Source organism: Primulina tabacum, chromosome 11 (genome assembly GCF_025594145.1).
Source record: "Primulina tabacum isolate GXHZ01 chromosome 11, ASM2559414v2, whole genome shotgun sequence".
Taxonomy (NCBI): Eukaryota; Viridiplantae; Streptophyta; class Magnoliopsida; order Lamiales; family Gesneriaceae; genus Primulina; species Primulina tabacum.
Genome location: NC_134560.1, coordinates 2,230,991 through 2,244,618, shown reverse-complemented (window position 1 = coordinate 2,244,618; position 13,628 = coordinate 2,230,991). Strand labels below are relative to the sequence as shown.

At 35.2% G+C, this 13,628-nt stretch overlaps 2 protein-coding genes and 1 pseudogene across 3 annotated transcripts; 1 reads left to right on the top strand and 2 right to left on the bottom strand.

The window, feature by feature from the left end:
• Positions 1 to 303: 303 nt before the first annotated feature.
• LOC142518447 (salviol synthase-like) lies at positions 304 to 2,041 on the bottom strand (annotated as a pseudogene).
• Positions 2,004 to 2,737, top strand: LOC142518235 (uncharacterized). Its single transcript, XM_075620980.1, has one exon. The coding sequence runs from the start codon at positions 2,076 to 2,078 to the stop codon at positions 2,694 to 2,696; it is 621 nt and encodes a 206-aa protein (XP_075477095.1). The 5' UTR covers positions 2,004 to 2,075; the 3' UTR covers positions 2,697 to 2,737.
• Positions 2,738 to 8,716: 5,979 nt separating this feature from the next.
• On the bottom strand, positions 8,717 to 13,491 carry LOC142519110 (meiotic recombination protein SPO11-1). 2 transcript variants are annotated; one of them, XM_075622033.1, is made up of 16 exons: positions 13,334 to 13,491; positions 13,148 to 13,247; positions 12,862 to 12,935; positions 12,656 to 12,757; positions 12,502 to 12,575; positions 12,025 to 12,041; positions 11,453 to 11,522; positions 11,345 to 11,381; positions 11,021 to 11,068; positions 10,865 to 10,923; positions 10,770 to 10,801; positions 10,578 to 10,683; positions 10,306 to 10,426; positions 10,170 to 10,233; positions 9,909 to 10,076; positions 8,721 to 9,020 (listed from the first exon to the last, which is right to left on the bottom strand). In XM_075622033.1, the coding sequence occupies exons 1-15, from the start codon at positions 13,404 to 13,406 to the stop codon at positions 9,950 to 9,952; spliced, it is 1,104 nt and encodes a 367-aa protein (XP_075478148.1). In that variant the 5' UTR covers positions 13,407 to 13,491; the 3' UTR covers positions 8,721 to 9,020; positions 9,909 to 9,949. The 2 variants fall into 2 exon arrangements, 1 of the variants encoding a protein (XP_075478148.1); XR_012813707.1 differs by lacking the exon at positions 10,306 to 10,426 and having other exon boundaries at positions 8,717 to 9,020.
• Between the last annotated feature and the right edge of the window lie 137 nt (positions 13,492 to 13,628).

Genomic DNA, 13,628 nt, shown 5'->3' with positions numbered 1-13,628 from the left:
TGTGTAGACAATTTTTCAATCTACCAAAATAGAGGTAAGCTTATCAAGTCGGGTTAGATACAAAATTGGTTAGTCTATCTAAATTATGTGACTTATGTTTGTAATTTTTTGATACCTAAATAATAAACTGACTCATTTTGACATCTCTATTTATAGATATTTAGTTGTCAGTAAACTCTTTGTATCGATTTTTTTAGTAATATCGGATGACATTTTGATTACATGAAACTTGAATTTTTTTGAAAAGAAAAAATAAATTAAGATACCACAAATATGAAATATGGAGGAAGCACGAACAAACAATCAAAGCGTAAGTTGTGATTTGCTTGGCAAAGGCATTTTAACAACCTGAATTTGCTTTAGGTCCTCCTTTCTTCTAACCGTGATACCAAGTTCCTCAGTCATGTCCAGTTCTTCATCTCACATTCCGTCACCCAAATTCTAATGAAAATGATACGAACAACTGGCGAGTGGGATATCCAAGTTACTCCCTTTAAAATCAACTGAACTCTCGAGAAATCTCTCCGGATTGAATGTTTCTGCATCATCCCACGATTCTGGTCTCTTCCAATAGCCCACGCGTTCACCATGATTCTTGTTTTCGCTGGGATATCGTAACCGTTAATCATACATTCTTGACTGCATACTTTTAGAAGTAATAAGGGTAGTGGTGGATGCAACCTTAGTGTCTCTTTGATGACTGATTTTAAGTACTTCAGTTCACCTAGGGACGTAATTTCATCTACATTCCCTTTTTCCTTGAAGACTTTTCGGACCTCGTCGTGTGCTCTTTCCAAGATTATATTCTTGGGTTTTTCATCATTTCTGCCCTCGCCCCATCCACAGTTGTTGCTGATGTCTCACTTCCTGCGATGAAATCATCCTGTTGCATAAAACAAGAATTCGAGAATCCCGTTGAGGATACTGTAACTTTAATATAATTTCAAACTGACATGTAAAAATTAACAACTTACCAGGATTACAGATTTGATATTTTCAGTAGTTAACGGAATATATCAATCCCATCTTCTTGAAACTTCAGAAGAACATAAACCAAATCTTCGTTCTTTTCAACCGATTCACCTATCTTTGGGGCGTTCCCGTGATCATCAATTATGCTGTCGAGTATCCTGTCCACTTGCAGATGCAGCCTCATCAATCTAGATCTCATCCCACTAATTTTTTGAAGCAATGTAATGGAAGGATACATGTCTTCAATGTCGAATCCAGACGCCAATTTTAAAGATTCTTGGACGACAGACACAAAAGTTACGTGCTCCTCTTAGTTTTCATACCAAGTGCTGCTCTCGAAGTGATACCATATGTGGAAGAGTATATCTTTCCGGTGAAATAGATTGGAGAACCCGAGTTAGAAGCCACCAATTGCATGAGATTTGAGAACTCCTCCTCTCTTAATGATTTAAAGGGTAGAAGTAGAACCCTCTTGGGACTCGAAAGCTCACAGGCGCAGATTTTTCGCAGTTGTCTCCTGCATTCATCTATGGGCCTTTGATGCACCTTAAACTAGGCGAGGTTCCAACTATCATTGTTTCCTCACCCGAAACTGCTAAAGAAGTGATGAAAACACATGACATTACTTTTGTATCACGACCTGAGATTCTTGCAGCCAAGATCATGTCTTATGGTTGCCAAGTTATTGCCTTTGCTCCCTACGGTGAACACCGGAGACAAGGTTGTTACTTGTCTGACGAACAAATTATAGGTTATTTTTACCAGTAGATGATAACAAGTGTCCTATTTGGTTTAACGTCATAATTGTAACTAATGACTTAATATCTTCGTTTTAATGAATATTCTAAAAAAATAAAATAATATCTCGATATAAATTTTTTTTTAAAAAAAACCTTTTAATTAGATTTTTAGAAACATCTAAAATTTTCTTAAATATATTTTTCTTCTAAAAATGCTTTTGTTCAACTTTCTCAGTGGTAGAATGTTTTCTGCTGTCTGCGAGCTCTATATAATGAGGCCTTCCATTTCCATTACTTCCTTCTTCATCATACTTCCGAAACTTATACATTCTCCAATATATATGCAATTAATTGCCCAAGCAAATGAAAGAAATAATGGAGCACAGTAATACTCAGCAAAGAAGCTTGAACAAATTCCTGAAGAAGATATTACTCTCAGTCTCCATATTTTCTTTCCTATTTTCATACTACCACTCCTTTTATTCATCGTCTCTGCTGGAGTACCCTCGAAATCTCCACCACTTTTCTGCAAACCCTTTCAGATTCTCAAGCCATGCAATGAACAAAAGCTACGTATTTCTCATCTGTAATGGGATCTTGGTTTTTCTATCCAAGACATCTGGTTTGGTTCCCTGTTCTCCGGGTTTTGACGTCAACGACTTGCTGCAGAAGAGAGTTAATGACGACATCTGCTTGCAGATGTATGATGATTTCTTCGACACGAAAGAACCCGTTTTGCACAAGGAGCTGCTTTCTGCAGCTCCAAACGCAGAAGAACAGGGTGAGGAAGATTTGAATGAAGAGATGAAACAAGTTTCAATCTTTATTGCCGACGAAGAAGAAAAAGAAGAAGAAGAGAAGGAGAAGGAGGTGGAAGAGATGCTGAGTACTGAAGAATTGAATCAGAAGTTTGAAGAATTCATTAGGAGGATGAAGGAGGATATTATGATTAATGAAGCTCGAGAACTTGTTATTTTCAAGTAATTGATTATGATAATTACTGAATGAAATTATATCTCTAATTCATACCGTCACAATTATGTATATCCATATATTATACATAACCTTTTGTTCACATCAGCAAAATTAATACCCATTCAAATATGAATTTGGTAAAACGTGGGACAAGAAATAACACATGTACTGATGTTATGTTTGAGTTACAAAATACATTTGAAATGACAAAATTATTCTTGACACGTTTATTAACCACACTGTGACGTGGGATTCCCCTTAATAAGGTTAGGCAAAAACTTGTGTGAGACGATCTCACGGGTCGTATTTTGTGAGACGGATCGTTTATTTGGGTCATCCATGAAAAAGTATTACTTTTTTATGTTAAGAGTATTACTTTTTATTGTGAATATCGGTAGGCTTGACCCGTCTCACAAATAATGCACACCTGAAAGATAATCATCGTGTCATTTAATTAAGGTGGAAATCAAAAGCCATGTTGTCTGTTCCTTACATGTTGCAGGGAAAACATTCTTTTTGTTTATCAGCCGTGGATTCAGTGAAATAAAAGGAACACAATACACAAATGATTTCCTATTATATATTTCATATCATATTTATATATGATACTCTCACTTAATTCAATTTTATAAATAGAAATTTCGATACATATATTTATATCGTTGTGGAATTTGATTCTTCAATTTTAGGATCAATTATTAAAGCATTCTTTTCTTTTCTTTGTTCATGGACGGTGTGAGATTCTTGAAAAATCCTCCTGCGATCGATCCACCCATCTACAAAGGCATTTATTTGATTCTTTTGTTTTTATTTTACTCGGAAAAAAAATTGATTCTGTCCAACTTTGGAAATTTGAAACGATGTGATCGATTCCATGCTTCGCCTTTTCATTTGCACTTATGGATGAGGGTTAAGTATTATTCAAATATAAAAATCCTATCCAGCCGATATCCACTTCTGGTATATTTGAGTAGGTCTTTTGTGAAACGGTCTCACGAATCTTTATTTGTTAGACGGGTCAACCATTACGATATTCACAATAAAAAATAATACTCTTAGCATAAAAAGTAATACTTTTTCATGGATGACTCAAATAAAATATTCGTATCATAAAATACGATCCATGAGCATGTGTCAGACAAATTTTTTTCTTAACAAAAACATCTCCTAATAAAAGAGATAATAGTCGATTAAAAGCGAAAACCCCCGATCCATGTACATAATAAAAATAAAATAAAATCCTTCCCAACCCAACCAAGTCATTTTATCAGTTTTTGACTCATTTTTCATTATGAACTGGGGCACATTATCCGTCAGTAATTTATAAAAAAACATGGATCTTTTGAATAATGAAAAGAAAACCAAGAGATAGCTTGGAAACGACAAAGATGGAAACTTTCATTTAGCTCTAGTCCAATGACATATTTAGAGAAAATTCAATACACAAATTTAAAATCTAAAACACGTTGATCCAAAGGCACAAAGTGGGGATACATATTTCGACAATTCTTCAAGTTTCTTGCATTTATCAAAAGCCCAAGAATCTTCTCAATCTTTTAGAAATAAAAGGGACCACTCCTACATAAAGAGAGTTCCACATTGGAAAAGAAAAAATGGAATGCAACAATTTTATAATACACATATCAATTCCATTTTTCATAACTAAAGGAAAAAGGAAACATAATATGTCACAAAATGCTGCAAAAACTGATGGGTTCATCCTCATACGGGTCATATTTTCTGGGTGGATATGATGGTACGTACCTCGCGGGTGGTAAGGTCGACCCATGGTAGTAGGAATGATCGAATCTCAGTCTTGACAAACACGGGTAAGAATAATCCATCAGGTACCGTCTTGACCTATACGGGTCGTCGAGCACTCCGTATGGGTATCCGTTACCATAATATCCATGGTCATAATTATGGTCATGAGAGCAATAACGTCTATTAAGTTCCGGGTGTCGGAGATTGACCCGTTTTAAATCTGCATGGTACCCGGTTCTCATCAAGGCCCTCACGAGCATGTTTGGATTCACTATACCGTACACTTTGGCCAACCCTTCTTGAGAATCTATGGTAACATCATATACTCCTATAAAAAGTTGTCCAAAATTCATTAATCATGCGAAGGAGACTGATATCTCTTTTTCAGTCAAATGAAAAAATATTAAATGAAATCTTTTAAAAATAAGTTAGAATTTCAGAAATTCAAAACATAATAATGTATTATGGTTAGATTTGTTTGACTACATCAACGGTGATTGTTTCTATAAACTATTTTGGAACTTAGATTATCCTCAATTTCAACTTCAAAAGGGGGAAAAAGAGTATTATGTAAAGGGTGTAGCAGAAATCAGATCAATTTCACACTTATTTTCTTTTTATTGGGGGGAGATGCTTCATAAAAAAATTAAATTCATAATCCTTGTTAAGTGACGTCATCAATACCAAGTACACAGGAAGTTATATGTTCACATATGCCGTAGATCACAAGCTCACCATCTAGAAGGCCTTGGGTCTCTCTTTTGTTTTGCTGTTGTAACAATATAACAAACTCTATTCTTTATATCCATCTTTAACTTTTTATCTTTAGTGATTGTAAGTATAAATACACTTGTACTGATCTATTGTAGTGAGATTGAAATATAATTCTACTGGGCTTTTTTCTTTATTTGTTCACAAACAATCTTATTTAATTTTGTTAACTTGGTATCAGAGCTCTTATGGTGGAAGCCACATCACATGGAGAACCGGGCTCAACCACAATGTCCAATCTCAGCCCTAACCTCATGATCCTAAATCCCTCCAACCAAATCAACACTATCAAACTCACCGATGAGAATTTTCTCCTATAGCAGCTTCAAGTGTTGGAGGCTTGGGTCCTAACATCTATATTGATCCTCATTCAATCATCCCACCCAGTTCCATACCCGGAGAAAATGGTACTTATATTCCAAATCTTTTATACATTGCTTGGTCTAGGCAAGATCAACTTCTCATTTCCTTCCTTTTTAACCTTTTATGATAAACCACTCCAGTTGATATATTCTGATATATGGGGCCTTGCTGACACCACTTCAACTAATGGCTTTAACTATTATATCAGTTTTGTGGATGTCTACAGTCGATACACCTGGATATACTTCCTAAAAGCAAAATCTAAGGTGTTTCAAATTTTTCATCAATCTAAGACTCATGTCGAACTACAATATGATACCAAAATAAAAACTCTTCAAACTGAGTGGGGTGGAAAGTATCGACCATTAACTCTTTTCTTTCAAAAATATGGGATTCATCATCGTCTCTCTTGTCCACAAACTTCACAACAAAATGGTGTGGTAGAAAGGAAGCATCGACATATCGTTGACGTTGGCCTTTCTCTCCTTGCTCACGCACCCATGCCAATAAAATTTTGGGACGATGCCTCTTCCACTACAGTTTTTCTCATTAATCGTCTCCCTAACTCTGCCATTCAAGTTACTGCTCCTCTCAAAAAGTTATCCAATCTTGATCCCGATTATTCTCTTTTTCGTGTTTTTGGGTGCTTATGCTTTCCCTATCTTCGGGTTTACAATACACAAAAACTTGAGTTTAGATCTAAACCATGTGTTAAACACAAAGGGTATTTGCTTCTCAACTTACGACCATTCATGAACCAGCCACTGCTAATGATGCCCCAGCACATCCAGCTTGGTGTGATGCTATGAAGGCTGAATATAATGCCCTGATCCAAAATAAAATTTGGGTTTTAGTTCCAACACCAACTGATACACAAATTATTGGATTCAAGTGGGTTTTTAAAATCAAAACGCATCCAAATGGGACTGTGGCTCGGTACAAAGGTCGTCTTGTTGTGAAAGAGTATTCTCAAACTGCAGAGCTGGATTACACCGAGACATTCAGTCGAATTATAAAGCCTTCTACAATTAGAGTTGTTCTAATTATTGTTCTCTCTTATGGTTGGTCTATTCAACAACTTGACGTTAATAATGCTTTCCTAAATGATACTCTTAATGAGCTTATCTTTATGCGGCAGCCTCCTGGCTTCGAACAACATTGCCATAGCAAACAACTTGTGTGTCAACTACACAAGGCGATCTATGGGCTCAAACAAGCATCTCGTGCTTGGTTGGATAAGCTAAAATTTGCTCTTATACATCTCGGTTTCATTCAATCCAAGGCCGATGCTTCACTATTTGTTAAACATGATAATAATTTGATTATCTGTATCTTGGTTTATGTCGATGACATAATTATCACAATCAAGGCAATCTCCCACATGTTTATTTCTATCTCAAACCAAATACATACGTGATCTGCTGAAACGAACAAATATGGACAAAGCAAATCCATTACCCACTCCTATGGTTTCTGGGTTAAAGCTTTCTTCTAAAGATGCAGAGTCTTTTTTTGATGCAACCTTGTATCGTAGCACCATGGGTGCTCTCCAGTATCTCACCATAACAAGACCAAATATTGACTATAGTGTGAATAAAGCTTGTCAGTTCATGCAAAGCCATTGTCTCTCTCACTGGAAGGTTGTTAAGCGAATTCTTCGCCATCTCAATGGAACGTCAAACCATGGAATTCATCTTACTGCTGCTTCTCGGCTTTCTCCTCATGGTTTTTTTGATGCAGATTGGACCACTGATCCAGATGACAGGGCATTCCACCTCTGGATTCTGATAGTTTTTAGGTAACTTTCTTATCACCTGGTGTTCAAAGAAACAACCAGTTGTTTCTCGATCGAGTACTGAAGCAGAATATCGTAGTCTTGCTAATGCAACTTGAAAATTACTTTGGCTTCAGTCTCTGCTCACCGAACTTCATGTTAACAGACGTGTTTCACCCATACTGGCCATACTGGTGTGACAATATCAGTACAATCTCGTTGAGTGCCAATCCTATCTTACATTCTAAATTTAAGCATTTTGAGTTAGATCTCTTCTTTGTTCGAAAGAAAGTTTTGGCTAAGCAACTCGATGTCCAATTTGTTCCCTCCTCTGATCAAATTGCAAATGTCTTCACAAAATCGTTATCTTCTCCCGAACTTTCAGCGGTTTCGATCCAAGCTCAGCATTATGGAAAAATCGATACTGACCTTGCGGGAGGATGTCAAGTGACATCATCAAAACTAAGTGCACAAGAAGCTATATGTTCACGTATGCAATAGATCACAAGCTCACCATCTAGAAGGCCCTGGATCTTTCTTATGTTTTGCTATTATAACAATATAACAAACTCTATTCTGTATGTTCATCTTTTACCTTTTATCCTTAGTGATTGTAAATATAAATACCCTTGTATTGATCCATTGTAGTGAGATTGGAATATAATTCTACTGGACCTTTTTTCCTTTTTTGTTCACAAACCGTCTTATTTAATTTTCCTAACTATCCTAAATTTAAGTTTTCAAATAATTTAAAGCTCTTAAAGTAAAAGAAAATTTTTATGGGTAATTTAAAAATTCATTCTCAATGAAATCTGTCAATAAAAAATATTTTATTCTAATTTTTTTTTAATCGGAATTAACATTTTTGCTTCAACAAATTTGTGCATGTATATTCTTGTTTAAAAAATATAACAAAAGTCAAGGTCATAATTATTTAACAAACAATTAATTATTTGACGCTTTTTTGCGCACACAAAACAAAATGCATGCGTATGTATTTCACGTATTAGTTTTATTCTTAACTAGAGGGTCTTTTATTTCCATCATTTTTCCGGCCAACTAAGTAAAACCTACAAATTCAATGTCTGCCACTCGAAAATTCCCCAAACCCTTTATTCAGAAATACGTTGATTTATAAACTATGCATATATCATTTCATGTGTAAACATTTATCAATACATGTATAGGATCTACATTTTTTTCTCATAAATCCCAAAAACGAGAATAAATATTTACTTTAATTCAACACTAAGATAACGTAAAGGATAACATGAAATTTTTTATAAATTCTCGAATGGACTTGAGATAACACCAAAACCAATTTTTTAACTCATTTTTAGTTCCTGAGAGCCCACAAAACTGGCTCCAATGCTTGTTGAAAATGCTATATTAAAACGGGATCATATAATGAATATATATTTTGATGAAGGGAACATTTCAAAGAAAATCAATGTTTCAAAAGAATTCTATATTTTTTTAAAAAAAGTTTAATTTTCTCCGTGCACCCCATGTCTGCCCTAGCTAAATCATCTAGTGGTTCTCACATAAAACAAAAGAATAAAAAGCATGAACTACTACTGTTTACCGCAAATTGAACCCAAAACCTCCAGCATCTTCATTTTGCAGGCCTGACAATGGGCATTCACCTTCAGAACGCAACTCTACAACACATCATTCAAAAAGCATTACATTTGCTGGGATATTAAGGGAAAAACAAGAAACACGACAATTTATGATTAAATACCGCTTCAGCGTAAGGCTCCATTACAACGATATCAAAAGGCTGTATGTGTGCTCAATTACTATGGATATGATATATGGGTTTGTTTTTGTACGGTAGATATAAGTATTTAATCACATTTTAAGGTTTTTGAATATGGTAAATTAATCGTTCGAATGATTTTGTACATATCGTTTCCATTTTTAATTAGGATAAGATTCTGAAGTACATACCAATTTTACGTAGTTGTCTGTTTTACATTGGATCATATTGCGTGTGGTTTCCCAAATAACAAGAAAATATTAGGATCTTATCTAATTGTTTAAATCCCGGGAAAATGTGATGACAGTATCAATTCCCTATAAGAATCACTATTCCTAAAATTAAATTAAACGGGATTTATTTCCTTCACTATCATAATATTCATGAAAAAATGAAACCATAATTAGTCTCAATATGAGAAACAATAACTAAACTCAATGATGATCACTGCCATCTAAAGCAAAACTCAGCGGGGATAGATAGGTATGTTATCATCTACATTTTTCTATTTCAGTATAAATTTTTTATGATATCACTTTAGTTATACCACTTCAACAAAATTCACCTATGGTGCCCACACGTTCAAGAGACAAACTTTTTGTAGGTTCGAAGTTTAGACTCGAGATAGTTTTCAGCATTCTATAAGAAGGGTGCCAACAGGCCATGAGACACATATTCAAATAACTTTTTCCGTATGTTTAATTATTAAATGTCAACAGGCCTAATTTTCAGCATTCAATTACAAGATAAATTTTTTCATATGTTCAATGGCAACATATTCAGATACCTCGATCGTTGAGTGACCGGATAAGAATCGAAGGCAGCAGCTTAGATGTATGCTCCCTTTCGGATTTTGGATGGGAGATAACTCTCTGTCAAGAATGAAAGTGAGTTTGCAGACAATGCTTCAATCTCGAATTTCACTCCACTGTCCAACAGTTGCTTGAGTTCGAACCTGAGGTTGTAAAATATTACATATGGATTGAAATGTGCTTCTTATAATGGCTGGCATTACGCTAAAAAATAATTACCAATCAAGAAACTTTACCTCCAGTAGGGTACTTCACGTTCCATATAACACCTATGCAACATGCCTCTGAGCTTATGCTTATCTGACAAAACATTTAAAATTAGTTGGAATAGATGAGATTATAAACACATGGTTCCGTGTCATGTATCTTAACCTTCATCAGTTAAAGGTAGGAGACACTGTTGTGGGAGTTGATATGTTTTACAATCAGATGGAAATGCTCCAAGCCAACGAATAGCCGGGAGACGTAGTGATTTGGCATCATAAGCCATTTGCTTGAAATGTAGAGGAAGAATAGAGAATGTGAATCCTAATCTTTAAAACAAGTTATAATATCAACCCAAATTAATTATGGAACTCCTCAGAGCAAAAGACATAAATTTACGCGTATGAATGCATAGATATGCCACAGCGAATATACATTACCATGGAACCAAATCGGAAGGTCGTCAAGATATCGATCCCATGTGGATCACAATCCACCAAGCAATATATGGGCAGATGCAATGTTTTAGTAAGTAGATGCAAAAATCTGGAAGAAAAAGAGGCGAAGGCAAATGAATCAGCCAAAATAACATGTGGAGATTTGAGGACAGAACTAATAAACAAAGTCTTTACCTTCTTGTGGGAACATCAGGATATCCTCTTCCCTGTGTAGAAATATTTACTGAGTGTTTCAAGAAAATCTAAAACAAAAGAAATACTTCTCATACAGTGATAACAATGCATCGGTTATGTTTGCAAAACTGGTCGTTTGCCAGCCTCTGAAATACTGCAGAATAGTCAAACCAAAATGATCTTAATCAGACAAGATCAGACATTGAGAAGCTATAACTTATGAATCATACGAGATAAATGAATGGGCTTACCTGATTCTTTCTCCACAATCAATATGTACTCGGCCACACTGATTATATCTAGCAGTAAGTGTTATGGGAATTTATACATCTATAATCAGATTACTTTAAGCTCAAGAGATGACGCAAACAGTATACTGACTGAATCACCATATCAACTGCAGGATAAACTGAATATTCTGATACAAGATAATCCTTGTTCTGGTTCCTTTTTGTGCTGTAAATTCAACTCTATTACTGTAAAGGTCAAACTCATCTTAATTGTATATGTCACCTTACCAGGAAAGATTCGATCAAATACTACATTTATGTCATGCATCTATGCCAAGTGGATACCTTCTACATCTTCTACATGCACAGGAATATGGTGCGCCTGTGGATAAAGCTAGCAAGATTTACATTTCTGAATGACATAGCATAATCTCAAGTTTTTGTTCTTCTTACCATGTTAGGACAATTAATGCAATCGAATTTCCTCCCAGCTTCTGTAAATCTCAGCCAGCCCATTACCAATCTTAAGCACGGAAGAGATAATGAGTGTTAGCCACCAGAATAAAGCGGTATAAAGTGAGAGCTATCACAGTTGTTAGTTATATGAATGATCTTTTAAGAAGTGTAAGCAAGGGGAAGACACAGCTATGTGTGTAGGCGCTAGATGTTAATATAAGACTTAAGGCGAGTTCCATGTAAAATGATGAATGTGTTTTAGTGGTAATCCAACATATGCAACATTAATGAGACGTGCTGTTGGAAAATAAAGATATATGTGAATCACGTGCTACCACAATAATCGAGTAACTAGTTTTTTGGCAACTGCAACCATTAATTACGACCATATTCAGTTCATATAATCATGTCAGAATAATATGAGCAAGATCAAACATGTAGGTAAAGATTTCTACCATGCAAAACATTGAATCATAAAAGAATGAAGAGCATTGAAATGTCAGAAAAACCTCAGCACCTAGGCCATCTCAATCTCCATTAATTCAGAGTTAAACCACATATATACCTACCCATTTCCAACAGATACCTGCAAAGAGACGATATAGAAAAAAACATCACAATTTGTAGTTAATTGTTATGCATTGCTCTCAAGGAGATGTGAAGCTTATGATACAAGGGACACGTGATTGGCGCAAAGACTCGATTTGACTCCATAAACCATATTATGTGTGTTTAACTGGGAAGGTGCCACAGATACTGCCAAAGAGAAGTTTCCCAATGCAAACAGTGAATCAACTCTTCACATACAGGGGAACTAAATTACAGCTTTCAGGAGTATAAAATGTTTCACCGCAGTAGTTCTCTCGCTGGGTAACTTGTTTCCAATTCAACCATCTTAAATTGTACAAAATAAAAAAATATTCTGAGCAGAGACATACAGGAGCTTATGTGACATACATAAACACAAATGCACTCAAGGTTCTACTTTTTCAAAGCTGAAATAAAATTACAAAAAGAGAATAAATCATGAGCTGTTGAGAACGAACCACGTTCAGGTTGTGCCGACTGCAGTGCAGAAGGATGCAAATATCATTTATAGCCCGATCAACCACAGATTGCTCTGTTTTATCAAATTAAGGTAGACTTAAATATGAGAAAGTGATCATAACATACTCCATTTCAGGCCGATTGAAAAATCACCTCTAAAAACAGAAGGGTGCATGTAATATATATCTCTTTTCGAACCATGAATGTTTTCTTGCAGGAGTTGCTGAACTATCAAGAGAACTCTTAGCAGAACATCTGAAAACCAGTAAGAATATGGTGAAAATCCTTGAACTAGTAAATTGGTCTCACCATCCTCTAACTTTAATTCACGAAAGATTGCCGACGGAAGCTTTACACACCCAATCTACGTGCATGGCTTTCTCCTTGCATTGTAAGAATCTCCTTTCCGTTGGGTAAATCAGATCTGCAGCAGCTGTGCATACACCCAAAAATTGATCCAGACACTGATCAAGTATCATATATCACTTCTCTTAAAACGAAATTCCTGGTAAACTTGTGCATTATCGACATTCAGGAAATTATAAGTATGGTAACTTTGATCTTTAATGCCTCCAACAAAATCTAAAATCCTGATTAAGCACAATCTATGATACAAACATAACTAAGATGATACGAAAATCTCACCAGTATCCAGAAGCTTCGATACAGTAGGTACTGAATTGATCGATGTATAAGGTTGGTGATCTACCGCTAACAAGACATTCGAGCAAGGATCGAGTGATGTCTACAGAAATTTATGCTTACTTTTAAACAAAAAATTCAAAATCAAAGAAGAATATTATGAACTGAATATAGCAAATGCATAAACACCTCCGATTTTCTTCAGCAAGTACAAGCGATCAAACTCAGAATCTTGTTCGCCGTTTCCCCTTTCGTCTTCCATTTCCGCATAAGAAGCCGAATTTTCTGAACTTACAGGGTTCTTGAAATTTGAAACGCGGCTCTTGTTGCCGCTAAATTTCAATTTAAAACTTTATATATATATTATTTAGAAAATTCACATAATTAATTTATTAAGGAAAATAAATAAATAATTATATATATGGTTATATTAAGCAGACTATATTTGAGATGATCATTTAATATATTTTTTATTTAATAACTT

What these genes read in the sequence shown, in the direction of transcription:
- LOC142518235 (XM_075620980.1), top strand. Translation starts at nt 2,076, where the DNA reads ATGAAAGAAATAATGGAGCACAGTAATACTCAGCAAAGAAGCTTGAAC.
- LOC142519110 (XM_075622033.1), bottom strand. Translation starts at nt 13,406, where the DNA reads ATGGAAGACGAAAGGGGAAACGGCGAACAAGATTCTGAGTTTGATCGC. An exon ending in CTTGCTGAAGAAAATCGGAG is followed by an intron (nt 13,248 to 13,333) that starts GTGTTTATGCAT and finishes AAATTTCTGTAG; the next exon opens with ACATCACTCGATCCTTGCTC. An exon ending in ACCGATGCATTGTTATCACT is followed by an intron (nt 10,802 to 10,864) that starts GTATGAGAAGTA and finishes ATTTCTACACAG; the next exon opens with GGAAGAGGATATCCTGATGT.